Genomic DNA, 21331 nt, shown 5'->3' with positions numbered 1-21331 from the left:
GGTCGTAGTAAGAAGGGCGTCCTGGTGAAGAACATGGGCCACCTCTAAGGGAAGCACATACTCTGATGTTAGAATATTGATAACATACTGCTGGTGCGCCTGAGACAGGAGTACCAGCTGAAGGATTGCCGAATATTCACAAAGCTTGTGAATGGGATAAACATATGGGAGATTGAGGAAAATGGAAGCCCTGCACCCATTCCACCAGTACACGCCACGTTGTTGGAAGATGACGGTCTCTCTCATCACCAGGTTCTTCTAAATTCCTGCAAATCCATACTTTCCACTGTAAAGCAGCAGTAATGGGAATACTCTGGCTTTGAAGTCCACTTCACGCAGATGGCTTATGTTGAGGTGCTTCTATGACAGTCCAGAGGATAGATGCCTAGCAGAGTCTACATTGCCAGGAGCTGTGAGATGTCAGCGGTACAATGATTTAAGCTGAGATACTTAACATAAATGCAGTAATTCTAAGATAACCTGAGCCATGATATATATAGGCTGAACTTGTTTCAAGTTACTAGCCAGGTATAAACCTCAGTTTCCCCTTGGCATGAAAGCCAGTCTCCACAGCACACCATTTCCTAATCACCAAGAGTGAAACATCACTAACAAATGGCTAGTGGGAAGTGCAAATTGTGTGGCCTGCAACTTTGCACCTATATATTGTTGGCCTTGAAACACAAGTCTTTAGTGGTGAATCAGAACAACACAGCTTAATATCTACTGGCTGAAGAATTTCATTGGTCAGCTCCTCAAAGAAATCCGAGGGCCTCAATAACCAGGCCTTCAAAATTCTTTAAAAAAAACACTAGACCTGCAGGGTGAGTTCCTACAAAAGAGAAATGCACTTGTCCCATGGTGACGGGTGACCAAATAGCTACTAATGCTTTCTGTAAAATTGTGCATATAAACATAAGCACACTTCATATACTGCCAGCCATGCACTGTGCAACTTATATTTGCCAATTACTGCAAACAATGTCGGTTTGCAGTTAATGGCAAATATGTTTCAAACATCCCCATGCTCGCCAGCAAGGTCGAGTAGCATGCAAATGGTATTCACCCGTCATAGAATCTCCTCGCTACTGCGAGTGGGCTAGGAGATTTTGCAAACCCTAATACAATATGTGTGAAGTTTGAACCTCAGAGGTAACTCCAGTGTGAAGCCCCTCAATGCAGAGGATAAAGGCCACTTTTCATCACAAAGCTTGGAGCCAGTGCTCTTGATAGGGGTTACTTGAATGATAAACCCTTGATAGCCAGTACCGGTTTTGAAGTGTTAGTTCTCTCGTTATTTTTCTTACTCTGACAATGCATCACAGTACGACACACAGCTTCTACGCAAAGTCTATCACTACAGATATAATTACACTGTCACTGTGAATGCACTATGTAACACCTTTCAGCATGCAATATACCTGAACACCAGGTAGGTGCAGCAAGCAATACACTGCCGATTGGTAACTTAGTGGCATGAGGCCACACCGGTTGCAGGTTATTGTTTTCCAAATATCAACGCACATAACATAACTGTAAAGTAGGAACAAAGTGTGTCCTTCATACACCTTTCGTTGTCACATGTCTTGCAGCAGAACGCGTACCACAGCGGCTGACTTATTTCCTTTCTCTGATTTGTTCGACAGAAGAAGACGTAGTCCCCCTGTGAGACAGGGGGCATGAATTCATTTCCTCTTATGGATCCTGAGCTCTTTTCAGTTAAGCATCATGCAACACCCTCACCTTCCTCATCTCTGCAGAAAGACAACACAATCTTTACACTTCAATGATCTGAATTTGTCAAAATAATTAGGTCATGTTCCTTGGGTTACACTACTGAAACCAGCAAAAGTGAAACTATAGATGCCTTGTCATTGGGTGTCTTCATGTAAATAGATGACATTGAATAACCTTATGTGACAGTATCCCCTAAAGGAGGCAGAAAAGCAGACAGACACACAATGCCTGCATGAAACTGATTAGGAGCCTAAATAGCATAGCATAAGCAGCTGAGAACAATGTCACACTATACTTGCATGTGATATTTGACACATAGCTGTTGTTTATTGCCAGAATCATTATTTAGACACATATAATCACTATGCCTTCCGTGATAACATCTTCAAAGTAAACTCTGGCTGTTCGATTGGACAGAAAAGACGAAACCCAGCTCGAAGCTTCATAAAAAACCTATGCGCTTCCCTGTTGCGTTCCGTAGGGGTCATGTATGTCCCCCACGTTTTTTAATATCTTCACTCTGCCTCTTTTTGAGTTGTTAGAATCAGAAGGTGTAATTTACGCAAACTATGCTGATGACACCCAGTGTCTTATTCCCCTTACCTGTAATTATGCAAAGGTTTCTGTGACAATCAATAACACCTATAATCTCATACATAGGTGGATGTTACATAAAGGTTGGGCACTTAACAACTTCAAACTGAAATTATGATTGTTGGCACTGCACCCAACCTTTGTTATTTGGACCACCCTACATATCAAACTTTTCAAGTTGCTGTGCCACTAGTGTCTTATCTTACCTCCTTCTTCAATGTCTGTCTCTCTACTTCTACTTTTCTCACATCCTTCAAGCATGCTTCCATTATCCCAATCTTAAAGAAACCCACTGCTGATCCACTGATTGTTTTAAATTTCGGCCATTTGTCCCTATTACTCTATTACTGCAACGGTTGGTCTATTCACAAGTCTCTACTTTTGTCTCCAACTCTTCTATTCTCCCACAATTCCAACTGGCTTTCGCCCTCTCCACTCCACAGAAACTGCTCTCCTCTTGGTTCTGGATTCACTTCTTTCTGCGTGTTATTCCAAACCAAACATGCCTCCTTTCTCATTCTCTTGGATCAATCAGCTGCATTTGACACTGTCAACCACTCTCTACTATTGGCATAACTTTCTTCCTTCGGTCTCACAGGTTCTGTCCTTTCCTGGTTTCAATCGTATCTATCTCAAAGAACATTTTCTGTTTCCTGGGCCGGCAAGTCATCTAAATCTTTCCTACTTGCCCATGTTGTTCCTCAGGGGTCCTTCTTGGGCCCTTTTCTGTTCTCTCTTTACACTTTGCCCCTTGTGGATGTGATTTCGTCCTTTCGTTTATCACACCTCTTCTATGCTGATGACACTCAACTCTTTCTCTTCGTTGGATTCTAAGTGATCCGACCGCGGCTAATTTTGCACGGCCGGAAAGTTTGTGTGAAAAAGGTGCAAACTACCAAAAGTTTGCACCTTTCTCATGCGAACGCACTTACATACTACGGGGGTTGCAGGGGTTTCCCCCAAAATCCCCGCTCACTGTACTATAAAGTATAAGTTAAAACAAAAAAAAAAGACTGCGGAGGCTGCTTGGGTGTCCCCAGCAACACCCCGCTCACTATACTGTGTGGTATAGTGAGCGGGGTGTTGCGGGGGACACCACCGCAGCCCCTATTATTTTTCTTTCGTTTTTGTTCTGCGGGTGTTGCGGGGGTGTCCCCCGCAACACCCCGCTCACTACACCACACAGTATAGTGAGCGGGGTGTTGCTGGGGACACCCAAGCAGCCTCCGCAGTCTTTTTTTTTTGTTTTAACTTACCTGCAATGCTACCACCAAAGGTTCGAACTTTTTGTGTTCAAATCTTTGGTGGTACCATTTTTCGGTTATATTGTACGGTCAGACCTTTTTTCCAGTCCGATCGTACAAAACCCTTTGTTGTCCTCTGAAATTCACCACACTCTCTCAGCCTGTCTAGTGACTATCAAATCTTGGATGTCCTCGCACTACCTTACGCTCCATGCCGGCAAAACTGAAGTCCTCTTTTTCCCACGCTAACACCCTCTCCCCTCTTTTATCTGTTTTCTGTCGTCCCAGCTATCAACCTCACCACGGCCCGAAACCTTGGCCTTCACTTTGACTCTAGTCTCTCCTTGTCTCATCACATTTCTCTAACTTCGCGAGCCTGTCACTTTCACCTACATCTGTAAAGGCTGTCCATTTCTCACCTATCTTCTAAACTTCTGATTTCCTCCCTAATTTTTTCTGACTCTTTTACTGTTCCACTGCCTTGGGTGGACTTCCTAATTCTCGTCTTACCCCTCTAAAATCTATATTAAACTCTTCTACCTGTCATCTTTGTCTTCTCTCCTTCTGAGATTCTATTTCCTCTTCTCTTACCACTCTTGGCTGGTTATCCTTTCACACTCAAATTAAATTCAACTTTCTCTGTCTTGTTTATTAATCCCTCCATGGTCTTGCTCCCAGCTATCTCTCTGTACAGATATCTATCTATTCTCCTTCTCTCCGCTCGTCTTCCCAGTTTCTACTGGTATCACCTCATCCCCCCTGTGCTCAATCTCGTTTTCACACTTTTAAACTTTTAGACCCTCTTCACAGGAATATTCTTCCCTACTATCTTCAATCTATGTCTGTCTATTCTTTGTTTCATAGGTCACTGAGTCCTCTTTACTGCAAAATCCTTGATTGATTGTTTTCTGAATTTTTTAACTCAATTTATTGTACCATTCCTCGTTCTCTGTAAAGCGCTTTGGCTTAAGGCGCTCTATAAATCCAAAATAAATACAAAATGCAAATACTAATGCAAGAAAAGATGGCAGAATCTTGTAGCCTGGTAATCAATGTAGCTTGATCAACTAGATCAAAAGCCGCAGTCAGGTCCAAAAGCATAAGGAGTGTGGTGTGTCCCTTTTCAAGGTACTGTAAGATATTTGTTTTCAGATCCAACAAGATGGATTCCGTACTGTGATGGCTTCTGAAACCTGTCTGATTTGGGCCTAGGATGTTGTGGCAGCCGAGAAAATCTTGGATTTAAAGGTGGGCAATCATTTTGAAAAGGAACAGTGTGTTAGTTATGGGGTGGTAATTACCAGCCATGTTTGGATCCAGGGAGGATTTGTTAAGCAAGGGCGAGATCCATGCACGTTTGATTGTTGTAGGAACATGGTTTTCGGCAAAAGATAGATTGACAAATTTGCTAATCGATTGGACAAGGAGGCAATCACAGGATTTAACAATAACTGCAGGGCAAATTTCATCCTTACAGTTAGTAGGCTTCCATTTTTCCAGCGTCTCCACGATGTCCACATCAGTCAGCCCAGAGAACAATTGGCAATCGGTCTTCCTAAATCCAGTACAGGGGTATTATCCACCTGGGAGTACAGATTACCAGATATGTCACTTTTGATGTTCTCAACCTTGAGTCTCCTAGAATTCTGGATACCCAAACACCAATTGGTGTCTTTTGTAAGCGAGGAGGGGGGCGGACAGGGGTTCTCCAGCTCTCTTAGTATCTTAGACAGTTCCCCAAAGTTCAAAGAGGCCCCCTTGATTCTTTCATCAGAAAACAGCTTCTCTGCCTCACACATAGCCATTTATGATCCTTAACCGCACAGGTATAACAATTCTTGTCCTTTAGACAGAGGGACTTCCTCCATTTCTACCTTTCAAAGATTTTAATTTGTGGATACTCGAGGAATACCACAATTTAAATGGTTGCATCTTTACCAATCTTTGTTTCAAAGGTGCAAGGCTGTTCACTGCCAAGGTCATCATATTGTCATAGGCTGATGCTAGTTTTGTAGCGGAATCGAAGCAGGAGAGATTGTCCAATAACGGGTGAAGAATGATCACAAGGAAAACCGGGTCAGTTTAAGTAAATTGAGAAAGTGGGTCTTCACCTGTGAGTTTCTCTTTTTTTCAGGCGGCGTAATCCTGGGAAGCTGGAAAAGGATAACGAAGTGGTCGGACCAAGGGCAGGGATTCACTCCAATGTTGTCCAACACTAACCTATGAGAGGCCACCCAATCCAGGATTCTGCTACCAATATGTGACGATTGTTTAATGTGCTGTGAGAAATTCAATCCTTGAAAGGTTGCTTGAACAGATCTTAACATAGCGTCAACAGGGTCATTAAAACCCAAGTTCAAATAGCAGACTACAAGCACCTTAGACTGAGGTTTCAGTAATGATGAAATCCAGTCACTGAATTGGATCAGGACGTTGTAAGGATGGCAATATATCAGGAAGATGTCAAGCATGGTATTGGGGTGGGTCAACAATTTAGCATACAAAGTTTTGCATTCAGAGATGTCCAAAATGCTGATAGGGTGGATGTTCAACGACTCATGGAAGATAAGAGCCTGCCCCCCTCCCTTCCCAAGTGACTGATCTGCTCTTAAGATCCTAAATTGACGGGAAAGGGCCAGAGTCAAGGCAGGACCAGCTGCTTCATGCAACCAGGACTCCATAACAGCACACATGTGGATATTGTGCTCAGCAATGAAGTCAGCAACTTCAGTCGAGTGCTTAATCAGTGGTCTGGTGCTCAGCAGTTTGTATTTAAGTGCTTTTGTGTGACTTTCAACCGCAAGACCAGCCCCCGTCGTTTCAGGAGGACGGAGGTTAACCTCGTTTAAACACGGGCCCCAAAGGTTCATTATAGATGTAAACCGATCAGACTGCTATTATCAATGTCAGTAGTTGAACAATCTGATGGGACGTTAGTAGTTAAACAATCTGTCTTCTTTAGTATATAAGTATTAGGGGGATTAGCAGAGGCGGAGTTCCAACATAGTGGAAGCCATACCAGTGACAGCAGAAGAAGACAACAGGTGCAACTTGGGACTACCATGTGGACAATCATTATCCTCTTCATCCTGACACTGGGTAGTCCCCGTTGGTTTAAGAGTCATAAAGGGAGGGGAGATAATGGCGATATCCCTTCTGTCAAGACGGGTGCTACCTCAGGCCTACTGAGGAGCTGCCGTACAAGAGCAGTTGTCTGGAGATGGTCAGCAGAGAAATCATTACTAAGGCAAACAGAGATAGCCTTGGTGACTGCCACAGGCATAGTAGTTGTAGCGGACTCAGCTGTACCGATGTAAGGGCTAGTAGGGTCAGCCCCCACTGAAGGGATTGTAGTGTTACCAATGCTGGGAGAGAGCGCAAGCTCCAAGTATGTGTTGAGGATCCGGGTTCCTGTGCAAGATCCCATAGCATCTGACATCACGAAAAACACAGGTAAACTAAGGATGGCAGGCAATTAAATATAACCAATTATCTTACCTTAGGAAATGAAGACCGCCTAAGCCGGACGACCCCGGAAGTAAATCAGTGATAAACGGCCTTCCAAACGCCCCGGTGCTAATGCACCGCCGATGTTGTTTTAAAGTCAGTTATGCTGGGAGATGTAGTTCATACGAACTACAGAAACAAACAGCAAAAGCTGGAAGGACAAACTGACAGTGTGCGGATCGGGAAGGCGTGTAAATTAAATACCAACAAATGCTGTAGAAAAGCCTGTTTCAGTATAGAAAATTAAATAAATCAGAGATGTACATAAAATTCGAATCTAGATGGATATAAACAGCGCTTTGCATACAATTCTAATCAAGATGAAAATCAGAAGCGTTTAACTATGGCTGCATAAAATTCAAATCTAGAGTCAGTCACATGCAATGGTCTCAATAGAATTATTTCAACACACATAGGAACCGAGAGGGTTAACACACTATAGGGTCAGTTTCACATACAACTAACTGAAGTCAGATGAAGGAGATGCTTTTAAATGACCCACCGATAATCAGCCTTGCAATCGCGCCGGCGCTAACGTGCCGCTAACGTCGTTTTAAAGCCGGTTATGCTGGGAGATTTAGTTCACATGAACTACAGAAACAAACAGCAAGAGCTGTAAGGACGCACTGACAGTGTGCGGATCGGGAAGGCTTGTAAATTAAATACCAGCAAATACGCTTGAACAGCCGTTTCAGTACTAGAAAATTAAATCAATCCGAGATCTACATACAATTCTAATCGAGATGGATATAAACAGCGTTTTGCATAAAATTCTAATCAATATGAAAATAAGCAGTGTTTTACAATGGCTGCATAAAATTCTAATCTAGATAACAATAAGCATGTTTTACAATAACTGCAAGCAACGTAATAAGGAGTACATTTAGCAAAGCAATGTTGCCAAACACTCGTGCTCACAGTCTATAAATCAGCCACACACAATGGTCTCAATAGAATTATTTCAACACACGGGAACCCAGAGGCTAAACACGATTTTGAGTCAGTTTCACGCACAGCTCTTGCAACTGTATACAAACATAAGATAATTTCATTCTTACTATATAATGTCCTGCACAGCTTTAAAGTGTATGCAATATTTAGCCAGCGAGAGTCATCCTTTACCTCTAGCATTAGGAGGGAAATTACTCAAAATAAAAAACCTCTCCTTTAGAAAGGCGATTACCGCCAGAGAAAGTGCAAGATGACTTGAGGACATGATCCTAGACCATAAGGCCTCTGAACACAGAGCACTTGGAGAATGAATACATTTCTCGAAGAAGAATGGTCTTCTCTCTACCAATTTGGGGCCGTCTATGATTAGATGGCGTAAAGTTTCTTCATTCGTGTTTTTACAAAATCTTCAATTTCACCCTCCTCGTGGTATGTGTAGTCTCAGGCCACAGACTTTCAAAATGTGTAATACATTAAACCCAAATCTAAATAAGCAAGTTCTTGCCCTACATTTTGTAACGTACGGCATAGGTGATTGTAAAAACAGGAAGGGCCGCTACGTATAACTTATACAATTTTAAATTTGTCAATTATTCTTGATTGTTTATATTATCTTGTTCTAGTAGTTTTCTCTTTAATATTGAAGGGTTGTCCATGAGGACTGATTTATCCAAGTACATACTCTGCAGTACTATGCCACAGTTCTTGGTGATTCCAAGACAGGAAAGTCTCCTAACTTCCAAAACTCTATTTACCACATCAAAAAGGGTGTAGGTTCTCCTCGTACAATCTTGCCATATAGGCTTAATTTATTCCTTAATACAATATACCTCCACAAGGATAAACCAAGTTCCAGTCTTATCACAGACAGCGGTAGCGACGTGGGCCAGATTCGGAACATCCCTCCATAAAAAGAAAGTCCAATGTGTTAAGCCAGTTAAGGTCAGAGTCATTTAGCAGTTCCAAGCCACATGTAATGCTTGCAGTAACCTTTAGTTTAACACATTTGATCAAAGGAATAACAAAATATTAAGTATGGGACCCCTTTATAGCAGCGTGATGTATGGTATTTGTCTTATTTCAAGTATAAAGACTACAAAGGCACTTGAACCACGTGCACAGATTCAGGAAGGGTATCTGCTGTGCAGTGGTACGTGTCCCTATTGATAGGGGTATCTAGCTCTACTATCTGGAGCGGTTATTTTAGTCGGTCCGACTTCGGCTTCTGTTTGTGAGTTCAATTTGGGCTTGAATTGTGTATTTAGAACTTGAATTATGAACTTTTTAAATTTTACATTTTGAATTCCTTGAACTTTTGAAATTATGTATAATGTATGTACTACTCCATATATGTTATTTTTGTATGAATTATCACTTTCATTTAACATGTAATGTTGTAAAAGGTCATTGAACTATATACAAATAAATAAATAATAACCATATTTCCCATACCAGTTCAATCTCAAGTACATGACTAATGCTCATTGGTGAACTGCTGGCTCAGGCACTGCAGTTTCTCCACCGGTGAAAATGGCGTTTGCATCGGTTGAAATGAGGCCACCTTTCAAACCCTGCTCTTATATAACTATTACCCTTTTACTCTGCTTTTGTAAAGTTTTAGATCTCCGCCCATTATTAATAGAAACAATTCTTTGAGTATGTGGTATGCTGGCATGTTTGTAGGTGTAGGTTGTAAGGTGATGGGAGGCTAGTTTGCACTGTCTTCTGTAAAGTAACGTTGCTAATCTCTTGATGATATTTCTGTCTTTACCCCCACCATCTTCCCTTCAGTGACACCCTTCCGTAGCAAATCCAGATGCTGGTCTTCTAAAACTCTCCTATAGAAACCATCAAGGGTACTTTGCGATTACTCTCATGCAACATATACAGGAATGGCTGCTCTGCAATGTGATCCTCCATGTCTTTAAGGTGATGACCCCCAGAGCAGACCATCGCTGGATGCACACCCTGCATAATACCTGCTTAACAACACCATCAGTAAAAGCCCCTTTTTTGAACTCTCTTTCATACCCTCTCACACCAGATGCTTTTCTGGTAATTTAGGATATGAAAGAGGTCCTTTATGCATTGCTGCCCGTTATCTGGAATTATAAGACATGGACTCTTCAAACCTTACTTTTTCCATATCCTAGTTGCTTTAATCTCTCAGAAGCCATGATCAGTTCTCCACCCTGGTGCCCCTCTGAGAGCGAAGCATGCACTTTATAAATAATGATATAGGTAGGTAGAGGATCCCCTGAATCTCTCACTCTTTACCCCCTCGTTTCAGAAGGACTCACAGTGAGAAATGTTAGGGTATGACTTATATTTCTGCAGAAAAGTCTCCCCTCAGAATTTCAATCATAGATCAACATGTCTTCCTTCTAAGGAGCCTTGGGAACCTGGCTACCGTGAACGGATGACTGTTAATGTTCATGTGGTTTTATGACAGGAGGCGGGGTACTATTACAAAGTAGCAGTCAGAGATGAGCACCATAGAGGGGTTCCAATGAATAAAGAGAAGAAACTAAAACAAATAATGTTGTATTTGCCCATCAACTCTAGCAGAAAGTAATGCTTGATTAATGTGATCAATGCAGGACTAACAGTGCACACAAACTAATGAGATGAAGTAGGAGACTAAGTCAATTACTTATTTTTAGGTGTTTCCGTGCATCGCTCGTTCTCACACCTGGCTGCTAGAGTACATTCTCCACCATTTTCCTTATGGGCCACCAGGATATCTGACTGCCTTTCACACAAATTACATTCCTCTACACTCAGCTGTTCATCACAGTAACCCAGAGAGCTATGTCTCACCTCTGTGGATTCGGTTCATTGTGCTTGTCCCGGTCATGTTTAATCATGCGGTACCTTCCGATCCTGACGTCCGGTCTTGACACCTTCATACCATTGAGCGTGATCCTTGTAGGGAGGAAAGACAGAAAGAGACAGATATAAGGACCAGAATAGCAAACATTAAAAGATAACTTCCCAATAATGCTTTTCAAAAACCATGGAAAACAGTTTGGGCTACCAATTGTATTCTGGGATTTGTAGTTTTCAATGATCAGTGGGACGAGGCCATACATAATTCAACAACTGTCTGAAATAATTCAAGAATGTTTGAAATTACGCCTCAGTATTTATGACACAAAGCTTTTCTTCGGTGATCAAGGATGCTAATTTTCAACTTCCAATGATACGAACAATCTTGCCTCTTTCACAAACAAGCTACTGAATCGACTGAGATAATCCTTAGTGATGGCAGACTAAGAGTACTGCAAAAAACAGGATCATTTCAGACAGGGGTTGAATGCCCTTCATTGGCTTCCCTGTGGCAACCAGAATACATATCAACATTCTTTATACAATGGGCACATGTACTTAATTTCCCAGTATGCAATGCTTCTCAAAAAAGTCTGGGAACTTTCCAAATCCCCAAGACTTCCATGACAATAAAATATAAGTAATTTTCTCAATAAATAAAAAGAGAGATGTAATTCTGCTGTCTTCTGTTTTTTCAGACCTGAGAACAAAACAAAGTAGTACATTTATTTGTACTAATCCCAACCTGGCCACTGCTGATCTCGCTCCGTGACTCTCCGCCCTCTGTAACTAATCCAGAACAGGACCGCGAGACTTGTCCTTGGCCTCAAGCCCTGGGATCGCATCTCTCCAGCTCTGAAATCCCTCCACTGGCTCCCAGTGGATGCAAGGATTAAATTCAAAACCCTCTGCATTGTCCACAAGGCCTTCTGGGGCCTGGGTCCAAAATACCTTCAGTTATCCCTCCGCAAATATCTCCCCTTTTGAGCTCTTCGCTCCTCTACCTCCAACTCACTCAGGGTCAGTCGTTTTTCTAAGAAACGAGCTGGGGTTAGATTTCTGTCTTCGGCTGGGGCCTCCCTTTGGAACAGCCTCTGTGCCACTCTAAAACTTGAGGAGAACCATCTCCGGTTCCAGAAGCACCTCAAGACCTTCCTCTTTTCCTCTGCCTTCGCTCCCCCTCTCCCCTGCTGATCTGTTCTCTCTTGGCACCGTGCACCTGGCCACCCTCTGTCTTTTGGGCCCAGGTAACTGCTCATCCTGCCACCCTCCCACACTGCCTCCGGGCCACCCCTTGCACTGGGGTCTGTATCTGTACCCATACAGCCCCCCCTTTTTTTCTTCCTGCACTTATCAGACCTACCCTGTCTGCTGCCTTAAACCTAGCACTTGCAAATTGCTGGCTGCATTACCACTGTTTGTTGCCTTTCTTATTTATTTATTGTTATTTATCTGTTTCTCCTCTGCTTTGCACTTTCCACCTCTCCCCCCTTCCATGCACTTCCCCCCCCTCTTATGCACTTGCGCATTCTCAATGTCACTGGGCCTAGTATGATCTCTGTTTTGATCTCCCCTGTTCCCCTCCCTTGCCTTGTCGCGCTCTGAAACTCTTGTGTACGAGGGTGATAGAAATAAAATATCAATCAATCAAAAACGGTGCCCGATCCGCTATCTTTATACAAGTACCAGAAATTGTACTTTCTCAGTTGCCTAATTAGGACCTGCTGCAGCCATCATTTGATTTCTTCTTTTTTCATATTACCTTCTGTCACTAGCAAGTTGTCCCCGAATCTTTTTCTCAGCGATCACCCCCTCTAGACCTTCTTTTCTCTTGTTTTTTCTCCCGTGAGGTTTGCACCTTATCCTGGATTCCTCTTGCAGTCTCTACCTATCCCCTTCCTCTGTTCCCTAGTTCTTCTGATAAGTTGCCACTCTGGTGTAAGCAGTGTTCTCATGCTCATTCCTACCCAGATTCCTCATCTAGGGTCTAAGCTCTCCGTGCCCATGAAATGTGAAGGCAAAGTCTATCGGAGCAGCAGGGTTAGGGTCTATCGGAGCAGCAGGGCTAGGGTCTATCGGAGCAGCAGGGCTAGGGTCTCCCCAGCAGGCTTCTAAGCTCTCCTTGCCCCTGAAATGTGAAGGCAAAGTCTATCGGAGCAGCAGGGCTAGGGTCTATCGGAGCAGCAGGGCTAGGGTCTATCGGAGCAGCAGGGCTAGGGTCTCCCCAGCAGGCTTCTAAGCTCTCCTTGCCCATGAAATGTGAAGGCAAAGTCTATCGGAGCAGCAGGGCTAGGGTCTATCGGAGCAGCAGGGCTAGGGTCTCCCCAGCAGGCTTCTCAGCTCTCCTTGCCCATGAAATGTGAAGGCAAAGTCTATCGGAGCAGCAGGGCTAGGGTCTCCCCAGTGGGCTTCTCAGCTCTCCGTGCCCATGAAATGTGAAGGCAAAGTCTATCGGAGCAGCAGGGCTAGGGTCTATTAGAGCAGCAGGGCTAGGGTCTATCGGAGCAGCAGGGCTAGGGTCTATCGGAGCAGCAGGGCTAGGGTCTCCCCAGCAGGCTTCTAAGCTCTCCTTGCCCATGAAATGTGAAGGCAAAGTCTATCGGAGCAGCAGGGCTAGGGTCTATCGGAGCAGCAGGGCTAGGGTCTCCCCAGCAGGCTTCTCAGCTCTCCGTGCCCATGAAATGTGAAGGCAAAGTCTATCGGAGCAGCAGGGCTAGGGTCTCCCCAGTGGGCTTCTCAGCTCTCCGTGCCCATGAAATGTGAAGGCAAAGTCTATCGGAGCAGCAGGGCTAGGGTCTATCGGAGCAGCAGGGCTAGGGTCTATCGGAGCAGCAGGGCTAGGGTCTATCGGAGCAGCAGGGCTGGGGTCTCCACAGCGGGCTTCTCAGCTCTCCGTGCCCATGAAATGTGAAGGCAAAGTCTATCAGTGCAGCAGGGCTAGGGTCTATCGGAGCAGCAGAGCTAGGGTCTATCGGAGCAGCAGGGATAGGGTCTATCGGAGCAGCAGGGCTAGGGTCTATCGGAGCAGCAGGGCTAGGGTCTATCAGAGCAGCAGAGCTAGGGTCTATCGGAGCAGCAGAGCTAGGGTCTATCGGAGCAGCAGGGATAGGGTCTATCGGAGCAGCAGGGCTAGGGTCTATCGGAGCAGCAGGGCTAAGGTCTATCGGAGCAGCAGGGCTAGGGTCTATCGGAGCAGCAGGGATAGGGTCTATCGGAGCAGCAGGGCTAGGGTCTATCGGAGCAGCAGGGCTAGGGTCTATCGGAGCAGCAGGGCTAGGGTCTCCACAGCGGGCTTCTCAGCTCTCCGTGCCCATGAAATGTGAAGGCAAAGTCTATCGGAGCAGCAGGGCTCGGGTCTCCACAGCAGGCTTCTCAGCTCTCCTTGCCCATGAAATGTGAAGGCAAAGTCTATCGGAGCAGCAGGGCTAGGGTCTATCGGAGCAGCAGGGCTAGGGTCTCCCCAGCAGGCTTCTCAGCTATCCGTGCCCATGAAATGTGAAGGCAAAGTCTATCGGAGCAGCAGGGCTAGGGTCTCCCCAGTGGGCTTCTCAGCTCTCCGTGCCCATGAAATGTGAAGGCAAAGTCTATCGGAGCAGCAGGGCTAGGGTCTATTGGAGCAGCAGGGCTAGGGTCTATCGGAGCAGCAGGGCTAGGGTCTATCGGAGCAGCAGGGCTAGGGTCTCCCCAGCAGGCTTCTAAGCTCTCCTTGCCCATGAAATGTGAAGGCAAAGTCTATCGGAGCAGCAGGGCTAGGGTCTATCGGAGCAGCAGGGCTAGGGTCTCCCCAGCAGGCTTCTCAGCTCTCCGTGCCCATGAAATGTGAAGGCAAAGTCTATCGGAGCAGCAGGGCTAGGGTCTCCCCAGTGGGCTTCTCAGCTCTCCGTGCCCATGAAATGTGAAGGCAAAGTCTATCGGAGCAGCAGGGCTAGGGTCTATCGGAGCAGCAGGGCTAGGGTCTATCGGAGCAGCAGGGCTAGGGTCTATCGGAGCAGCAGGGCTGGGGTCTCCACAGCGGGCTTCTCAGCTCTCCGTGCCCATGAAATGTGAAGGCAAAGTCTATCAGAGCAGCAGGGCTAGGGTCTATCGGAGCAGCAGAGCTAGGGTCTATCGGAGCAGCAGGGATAGGGTCTATCGGAGCAGCAGGGCTAGGGTCTATCGGAGCAGCAGGGCTAGGGTCTATCAGAGCAGCAGAGCTAGGGTCTATCGGAGCAGCAGAGCTAGGGTCTATCGGAGCAGCAGGGATAGGGTCTATCGGAGCAGCAGGGCTAGGGTCTATCGGAGCAGCAGGGCTAAGGTCTATCGGAGCAGCAGGGCTAGGGTCTATCGGAGCAGCAGGGATAGGGTCTATCGGAGCAGCAGGGCTAGGGTCTATCGGAGCAGCAGGGCTAGGGTCTATCGGAGCAGCAGGGCTAGGGTCTCCACAGCGGGCTTCTCAGCTCTCCGTGCCCATGAAATGTGAAGGCAAAGTCTATCGGAGCAGCAGGGCTAGGGTCTCCCCAGCGGGCTTCTCAGCTCTCCGTGCCCATGAAATGTGAAGGCAAAGTCTATCGGAGCAGCAGGGCTAGGGTCTATCAGAGCAGCAGGGCTCGGGTCTCCACAGCAGGCTTCTCAGCTCTCCATGCCCATGAAATGTGAAGGCAAGTCTATCGGAGCAGCAGTGCTAGGGTCTATCGGAGCAGCAGGGCCAGGGTCTCCCCAGCAGGCTTCTAAGCTCTCTGTAATGATGACTTGCCCTCCATGAATCATATTCCGATACAAGCAGCTGTGTCCTTTAAAGCCTGTGTCTGGAATCATTGGACAATCTGCTTTCCGTATGATCAGTAATGGGAATTGGCCCTTGGGTCTGTTGGTTTGGCAGGGACACCAGCAGCTTGACTCTGGCCAGCTCGCTGCACTCCCTCTTCCCCTGAGCTGGAGATGCAACTCAAGCAGGCTGCAGCAGGGACGGCGAAGGGGTGGCTTGAGAGTTCCCTGCCTCTTAGGCCAGGCATCACGGACACTCTTCAGCTGAACGTCCGTGTTTTTGAGGGGTTTCATGGGTGTAGTGGGGCCTTGGAGTTGACATGATGCCCGCTGAGCTGAGGTGTCAGAAATGATCAACGCGCGAGCTAAGAAGTTGGAGAGACGACTTTGCATAAGCCCAGGGGCTGGTAGAACACGCTGACACGCTTCCCTGTCTGCTGGTCATGCCATCTGTCATCTCCTCTACGGGAAAAAGCTGGCAGGCAACCAACGGCACAGCAGCAGTAAATGCATGATGGGTGGGAATGAGAACAGGGTAGGAGCAAGAGGGCAGTGGGAAGACAGACAGAAACAAGCATTGGCAATGCCAACAGTTTGGGGTTGTGTGTAGGTATGGGAAAGGCACTGCAGCAGTGATATTAACTGCCCATTGATGGTAGCATGTGCAAAAAGGTGTAAGTATCTGGGCACCTAATAGCGGTGCCTGGCAAATGCCTAATACACAAGCTAAAGCTGTTGGCTTTGCCAAATCTTGTTTTTAACAGGACTTCAGTGAAGGACACGCAAAGGGCTTATAAATCGAGTGGCTGAACGCAGACCTGGTTAAGACATTTTTATTACAGTAGTAGCTAGTTTACAGCTCCAATTAAATCATTAACTCTTAGAAGACTACTTTAGAAACCCACTGGCAGGCATATATGAGTGCAAAGTTTGATAGTAAGGCTTGATTAAAGCGAGCTCAAAGAGTTCCCATGAGGAGGCGTTTTGGGCGGGAAGGGGCAGGAAAGGGGGAATGTCCATAGGGATTAGAATGGCCATGGGCAGTCAATGGGTGGGCAAATAACCAAAAAAACACCTGAGTGCAAAGTTTGATAGTAAGGCTTGATTAAAGCGAGCTCAAAGAGTTCCCATGAGGAGGCGTTTTGGGCGGGAAGGGGCAGGAACTGGGGGAATGTCCATAGGGATTAGAATGGCCACGGGCAGTCAATGGGTGGGCAAATAACCAAAAGACACCTACAATCTGTGTGTCCCTCCTCGTACGCCATTTCTCCCTATGTGTATTCTAATGCAATAGTTTTGGCTTATAGGAGGTGTAAGCACCACCTAATATTTCAACTAAAAACAATAAATATCATGTGATGTGCAAGAGGCACTAAAAACGGGATGAAAGACCATATTCCTTATACTCAGAGCAATGCTGCCCTGATTGCACTTCCTCTTGTCTCTCGCTGGCACTTCCCTCTTACCTATCCCCTGCACTTTGCGTTGTCTCACTTGCAAGATGGCCTAGTAAGATCGTTTGTCCTCCCTCCGTCTTCCCTCCTTTGTCTTGTCGCACCTAGAAACACTTTTGTGCTGGCGCGTTATAAATGACTTAGCAAATCATATCAATAACAGAGTTGGGAAAATATAAAATCTTTCGTCTGGATAATGCACACAGGCCCAAAGGTCCTAAAATAATTTGCAAGGTGTGATTAAACCACACAGGAGGAGCAGGAGACAGGGTCTAGAGGTAACCGGGGGGCCGGGGAAAGCTGTCACTCTGTGGGGTCCTTCACAAACTGCCAATGTGGTCCACCTCATAAAGTCACTCACCCATTTCCTACCTTGCAACTCGGCTCAACGTGATGTCCCCTGACACAGGTAGAATCGTATACTGAGACATTAGAACTCAGTCTGCCACCGCTAAGACCCTGTTAGAATGTGGCACTTGGCCACTGCAATTCACAATCATTGATCGCAGCCCACAAGGACAATGCAGAGTTGTGTCGAGGGAGCGCTGTCTGTGGGTTAGTCAAAAGATGTGATCTATCTAACCAGAAGCTCCTTGCAATAGGAGATGCAGGAAAGTTTGTGGCTAGAAGTGGGCGGTCAGGAAAGAGCAAGGCGGGAAGAACAAACAATACAAACATCAACCTGTGGGTGCCATGGCAGGATCAGGCAGCCACCATAACAGAGTCACATTCATATAAAGATGGTGGGCCTCCTACAAGAAACCGTGGCCAGCAGAACACTATTGGATAAGCCAGGGTAAGAGGAGAGCTCAATAGCCAATCACAGATGTCCACCACCAACAGAGTAGAGGCGTCTCTAGTAAGGCCTTCATTGCCCCATCTCATATTAACCTGGAATATAAAAAGGAGCCAGGAATCTATACAGGACAAGGCAATATCAGGAGGAGGGAGCATCAGGGAAAAGAGGGAGTTGAAGATGGGCAAGATCCGAGTGGCGGAGGAAGGAGGAAAGACATGGAAGAGAAGACGGAGTGGGAGGTGGTACAGAGAAGGGACAAGAAGAGTTGAGCCAGGAGACTGTTGGAAAATAGAGGAAATGGAAGGGGGGGGCTCATCAGGGACAGGAAGCGGTTTCCAAAGGAAGTGAGACAGAGTAGAGGCGGGGCTAGAAATAGATGTTTGAGTCAAAAAACCAGCTCTGGCCTAGACAAGAGGATGTGTGTCTGCTGGTTAAAAGAAGACCAGTTGGGTCTGAGCTTAGGTAAAGCCAGGGAATTGGGGAATTGAAAGTTGTGTTGACCTGGGACCAGACATTAGTGGGCCAGAAGCTTAGAGACACCAGGAAAAACAGAGAGAGAGACTAGTGTGGAGTCATAATTCGGATGCTGGTGGAGCTCATCAACCTTCCAAGGTGAATCACTGTGCGTAATTAGAGCTAGGAAGTCTTACACGCATTGTTGAATCAGAAAATACAATATTAAGGCTTTTACACCATGCAAAGAGAAATACACCAACACAGGCTTGTAAAGATTCCCAGAATCTTTATTGCAACACTGAACAGTTTACAAAACAAAGTAGACAAATAGCTATTTGGCCGTCAGAACTTCACAGAGACCACCAGCAGGTTCAATGTGAGCAGTGAACAGGAATTGCTAGCTGGACATCAGCATATTTATACAGTTTCTTCGTAACGATGTCCAGCCTCTTACGAGTTAATCATGTACTGGGCTAGGGTTCGTGCCAGGTTCATTCCTAATTTACATATCTCGTGCATGTGGTATACTTCTTAATACATTTACTAACAAGTACTACTATTCTCTGGATTTGACTTTACACTCTTTACACATTTACTTCAATGCAGGTCAAACAGATGTTTCGCGTATGACGTTTAAATAGCATTATCGTTCTTGCATACTTGTAGGTTAACATCGCCGATTCGAATAATCCCCTGATCCCGAGGTCAACAAAGGACAAGGTCTACATGACCCTAACATGTAGCCCGCAGGCAGGTTGGACATTAACTCGCCTACAGAGGTTGAAGAGGTTAAAGTAAGAACAAGAGAACACAGGTCGGCCATTTTAGGCCACAGGGTGTCTTTGCACGACAAGCCAAAATGGCGGCTTTAACCTAAAATGGAGGCTTGATTAACTTAAGGTCACGACCTTGCGATGCGGATTTCCTTGCAAAGCGACTGGGCATAGGCCAACATATACAATGAAGACAAAACAATATTATATCAGTTTCGACAGCATCTCAATCCAGGGAGAAGCATTGACTTCCTGGACCAGGACTGCCTTTGGCTGGCTGGTGTGACAAGAGTGACTTCAGCTAGAAAATAACACCCACTATAAATGAGGAAGAACATCAATATCATCTGGAGGCTAGGCGACTAACACCCAGGATGGCTAATGTTCAATGGCCTCATCTACAGAAGGGTAACGGAGCTGCTAAGGGAACTCCCAGAAACTGTGCTGGACTGCAACAAATGCATTCTAGATGTCAAGTTAAACCAATAATACAAAATAAAACTCCACCTAAATGAATCTTCTCAGTGTTAGCTGAAAAGAACAGGTAATACAGCAGAGAAGGTGTTGCATCATTAACCAGGCTCCAGGTCAATGACCTGCTGGGGGTGCGAGGCATGCGAATACTTTGAGACATTTAGTCCGCCGCAATGTAAAGATAACACGCAGCTAGGATATATATATATATAAAGAAAGGTGGCTACAGAGACAGCAGTGAGAGGGTAGTTGATGTGAAAGGGACCATGTCTTATGAAATTAACAATACAGAAGAGTAAAATGACTGGGTTTACAGAACACCCCTAACGAAATCTACAAATTCTCCCGGCAAGGGCCTTCTGGTGCAATTCTTACTGGTGACACCATAGGCAGCATTTACCCATGTAAATCATATCTCTGCATCAAAATGCTGGTAGGATAGCTTGCTGTTGCAATCTGTATGTGTTCTGGACTTTTGAATCCCGGCAAGGCCACTCAGCCTTTCGTCTTTTTGAGGTAGATTGATGAGTATAAACTTTGGTTGAGTAAGAATAGAATGTGAAGTGTTCTATGCACACCGCTTTGTCGAAAGTGCGTTATAAATATAAATTCATTATCAAAAATGTGGGTGACCAGATACAAACTTCTCTGTAGGACAGCAGTTCTCTTTTGTTTGAAGTAGCATGCTGTATTCTGATTGGTTACCATCAGTTTCATGATTCGCAATGAAGGAAGTGATGCCATAAACACAAGGCCTTATGAAAGTCGGCCACCATTTTTGTTATCACTCTGGCCAAAAACAGCTTTATGGTCTTTTAGTTGAAATGGGCTGTGGACTCAGACCCAGTGCAGCTCCCCATGATGGCAGTCTTATGAAACAGAAGGATTAAGTTACTTACCTGTAACTCCAGTTCTCCAGCATTGGTATCTTTCATCGATTCACATGCTGTGAATATTCCCCCTCGTCAAGCTGCGAATCCTCGGTAATATAGAGCAGTTTAAATGTAAACTGAAATTCTCAGTCACATTTGTGCTCTATTTTAGTCCTTTTTGGGTTATACTGCCAACAGCCATTAGGGACCTTAGCTCCTTCCCTGTCGGCTATCTTCAGATTTGGCAAGCGCACGTGAGTGACAGTAAAAGCCAAAAAATTGAGCTATGCGGGGTAGGTGGCAGGGTCGGATTTGATGAATCTATGAAAGATACCAATGCTGGAGAACCAGAGTTACAGGTAAGCAACATATTCCTTCTACAGCATTAGATCTTTCATAGATTCACATGCTGTGAATAGATTACAAAAGCAGTATTACAACAATATATATGGGCGGAGGCAAGCTCCCATTATAACTTACTACCAGAGACTTAATAACATCACACGAAAAAAGTTTCTGCAGAACCGACTGGTCGACTCTAGGCTCATCAGCAGAATCTCTGTCGACACAGTAGAACCTGGTGAATGTATGCACTGATCTCCAGGTGGCTACACGGCAGATGTCAGGCAGTGGAATATCAGAGAGAAAAGCAGTAGTTGCAGCCACTGCTCTCGTGGAAGGCGCCCGGGGCCTGCCCAGAAGAAGCCTGCTGGCTTGCTGGTGGCAGAATGAAATGCAGGCTGCAATCCAGCTTGAAATGGAGGCATTGGAGAGAGCCTTTCCCGGCCCCGGAAGGTCCAAATGCAACAAAAAATTGATCAGTCGCACGGAATGATTTAGTGAGTGCCACATAGCAATTGAGGGCATGCCAAACATCCAGCGTGAGCAGGGTTCATTC

General features: G+C 45.5%; 1 protein-coding gene across 2 annotated transcripts in view; it reads right to left on the bottom strand.

Moving 5' to 3' along the window:
• Positions 1 to 21331, bottom strand: part of B4GALT2 (beta-1,4-galactosyltransferase 2) — a 1309500-nt gene that overhangs the window by 69575 nt on the left and 1218594 nt on the right. For both annotated transcript variants that reach the window (XM_069642305.1, XM_069642306.1), the window contains one exon: positions 10854 to 10958. In XM_069642305.1, the coding sequence (XP_069498406.1) occupies positions 10854 to 10958 (105 nt within the window). The remainder of the gene's footprint in view (positions 1 to 10853; positions 10959 to 21331) is intronic.

This window comes from Ambystoma mexicanum, chromosome 1q (genome assembly GCF_040938575.1).
Source record: "Ambystoma mexicanum isolate Mex_15411 chromosome 1q, UKY_AmexF1_1, whole genome shotgun sequence".
In the NCBI taxonomy this organism is placed as follows: Eukaryota; Metazoa; Chordata; class Amphibia; order Caudata; family Ambystomatidae; genus Ambystoma; species Ambystoma mexicanum.
Note: the sequence above shows the minus strand (reverse complement) of the source record. Positions and strands in the feature narration are given on the sequence as shown.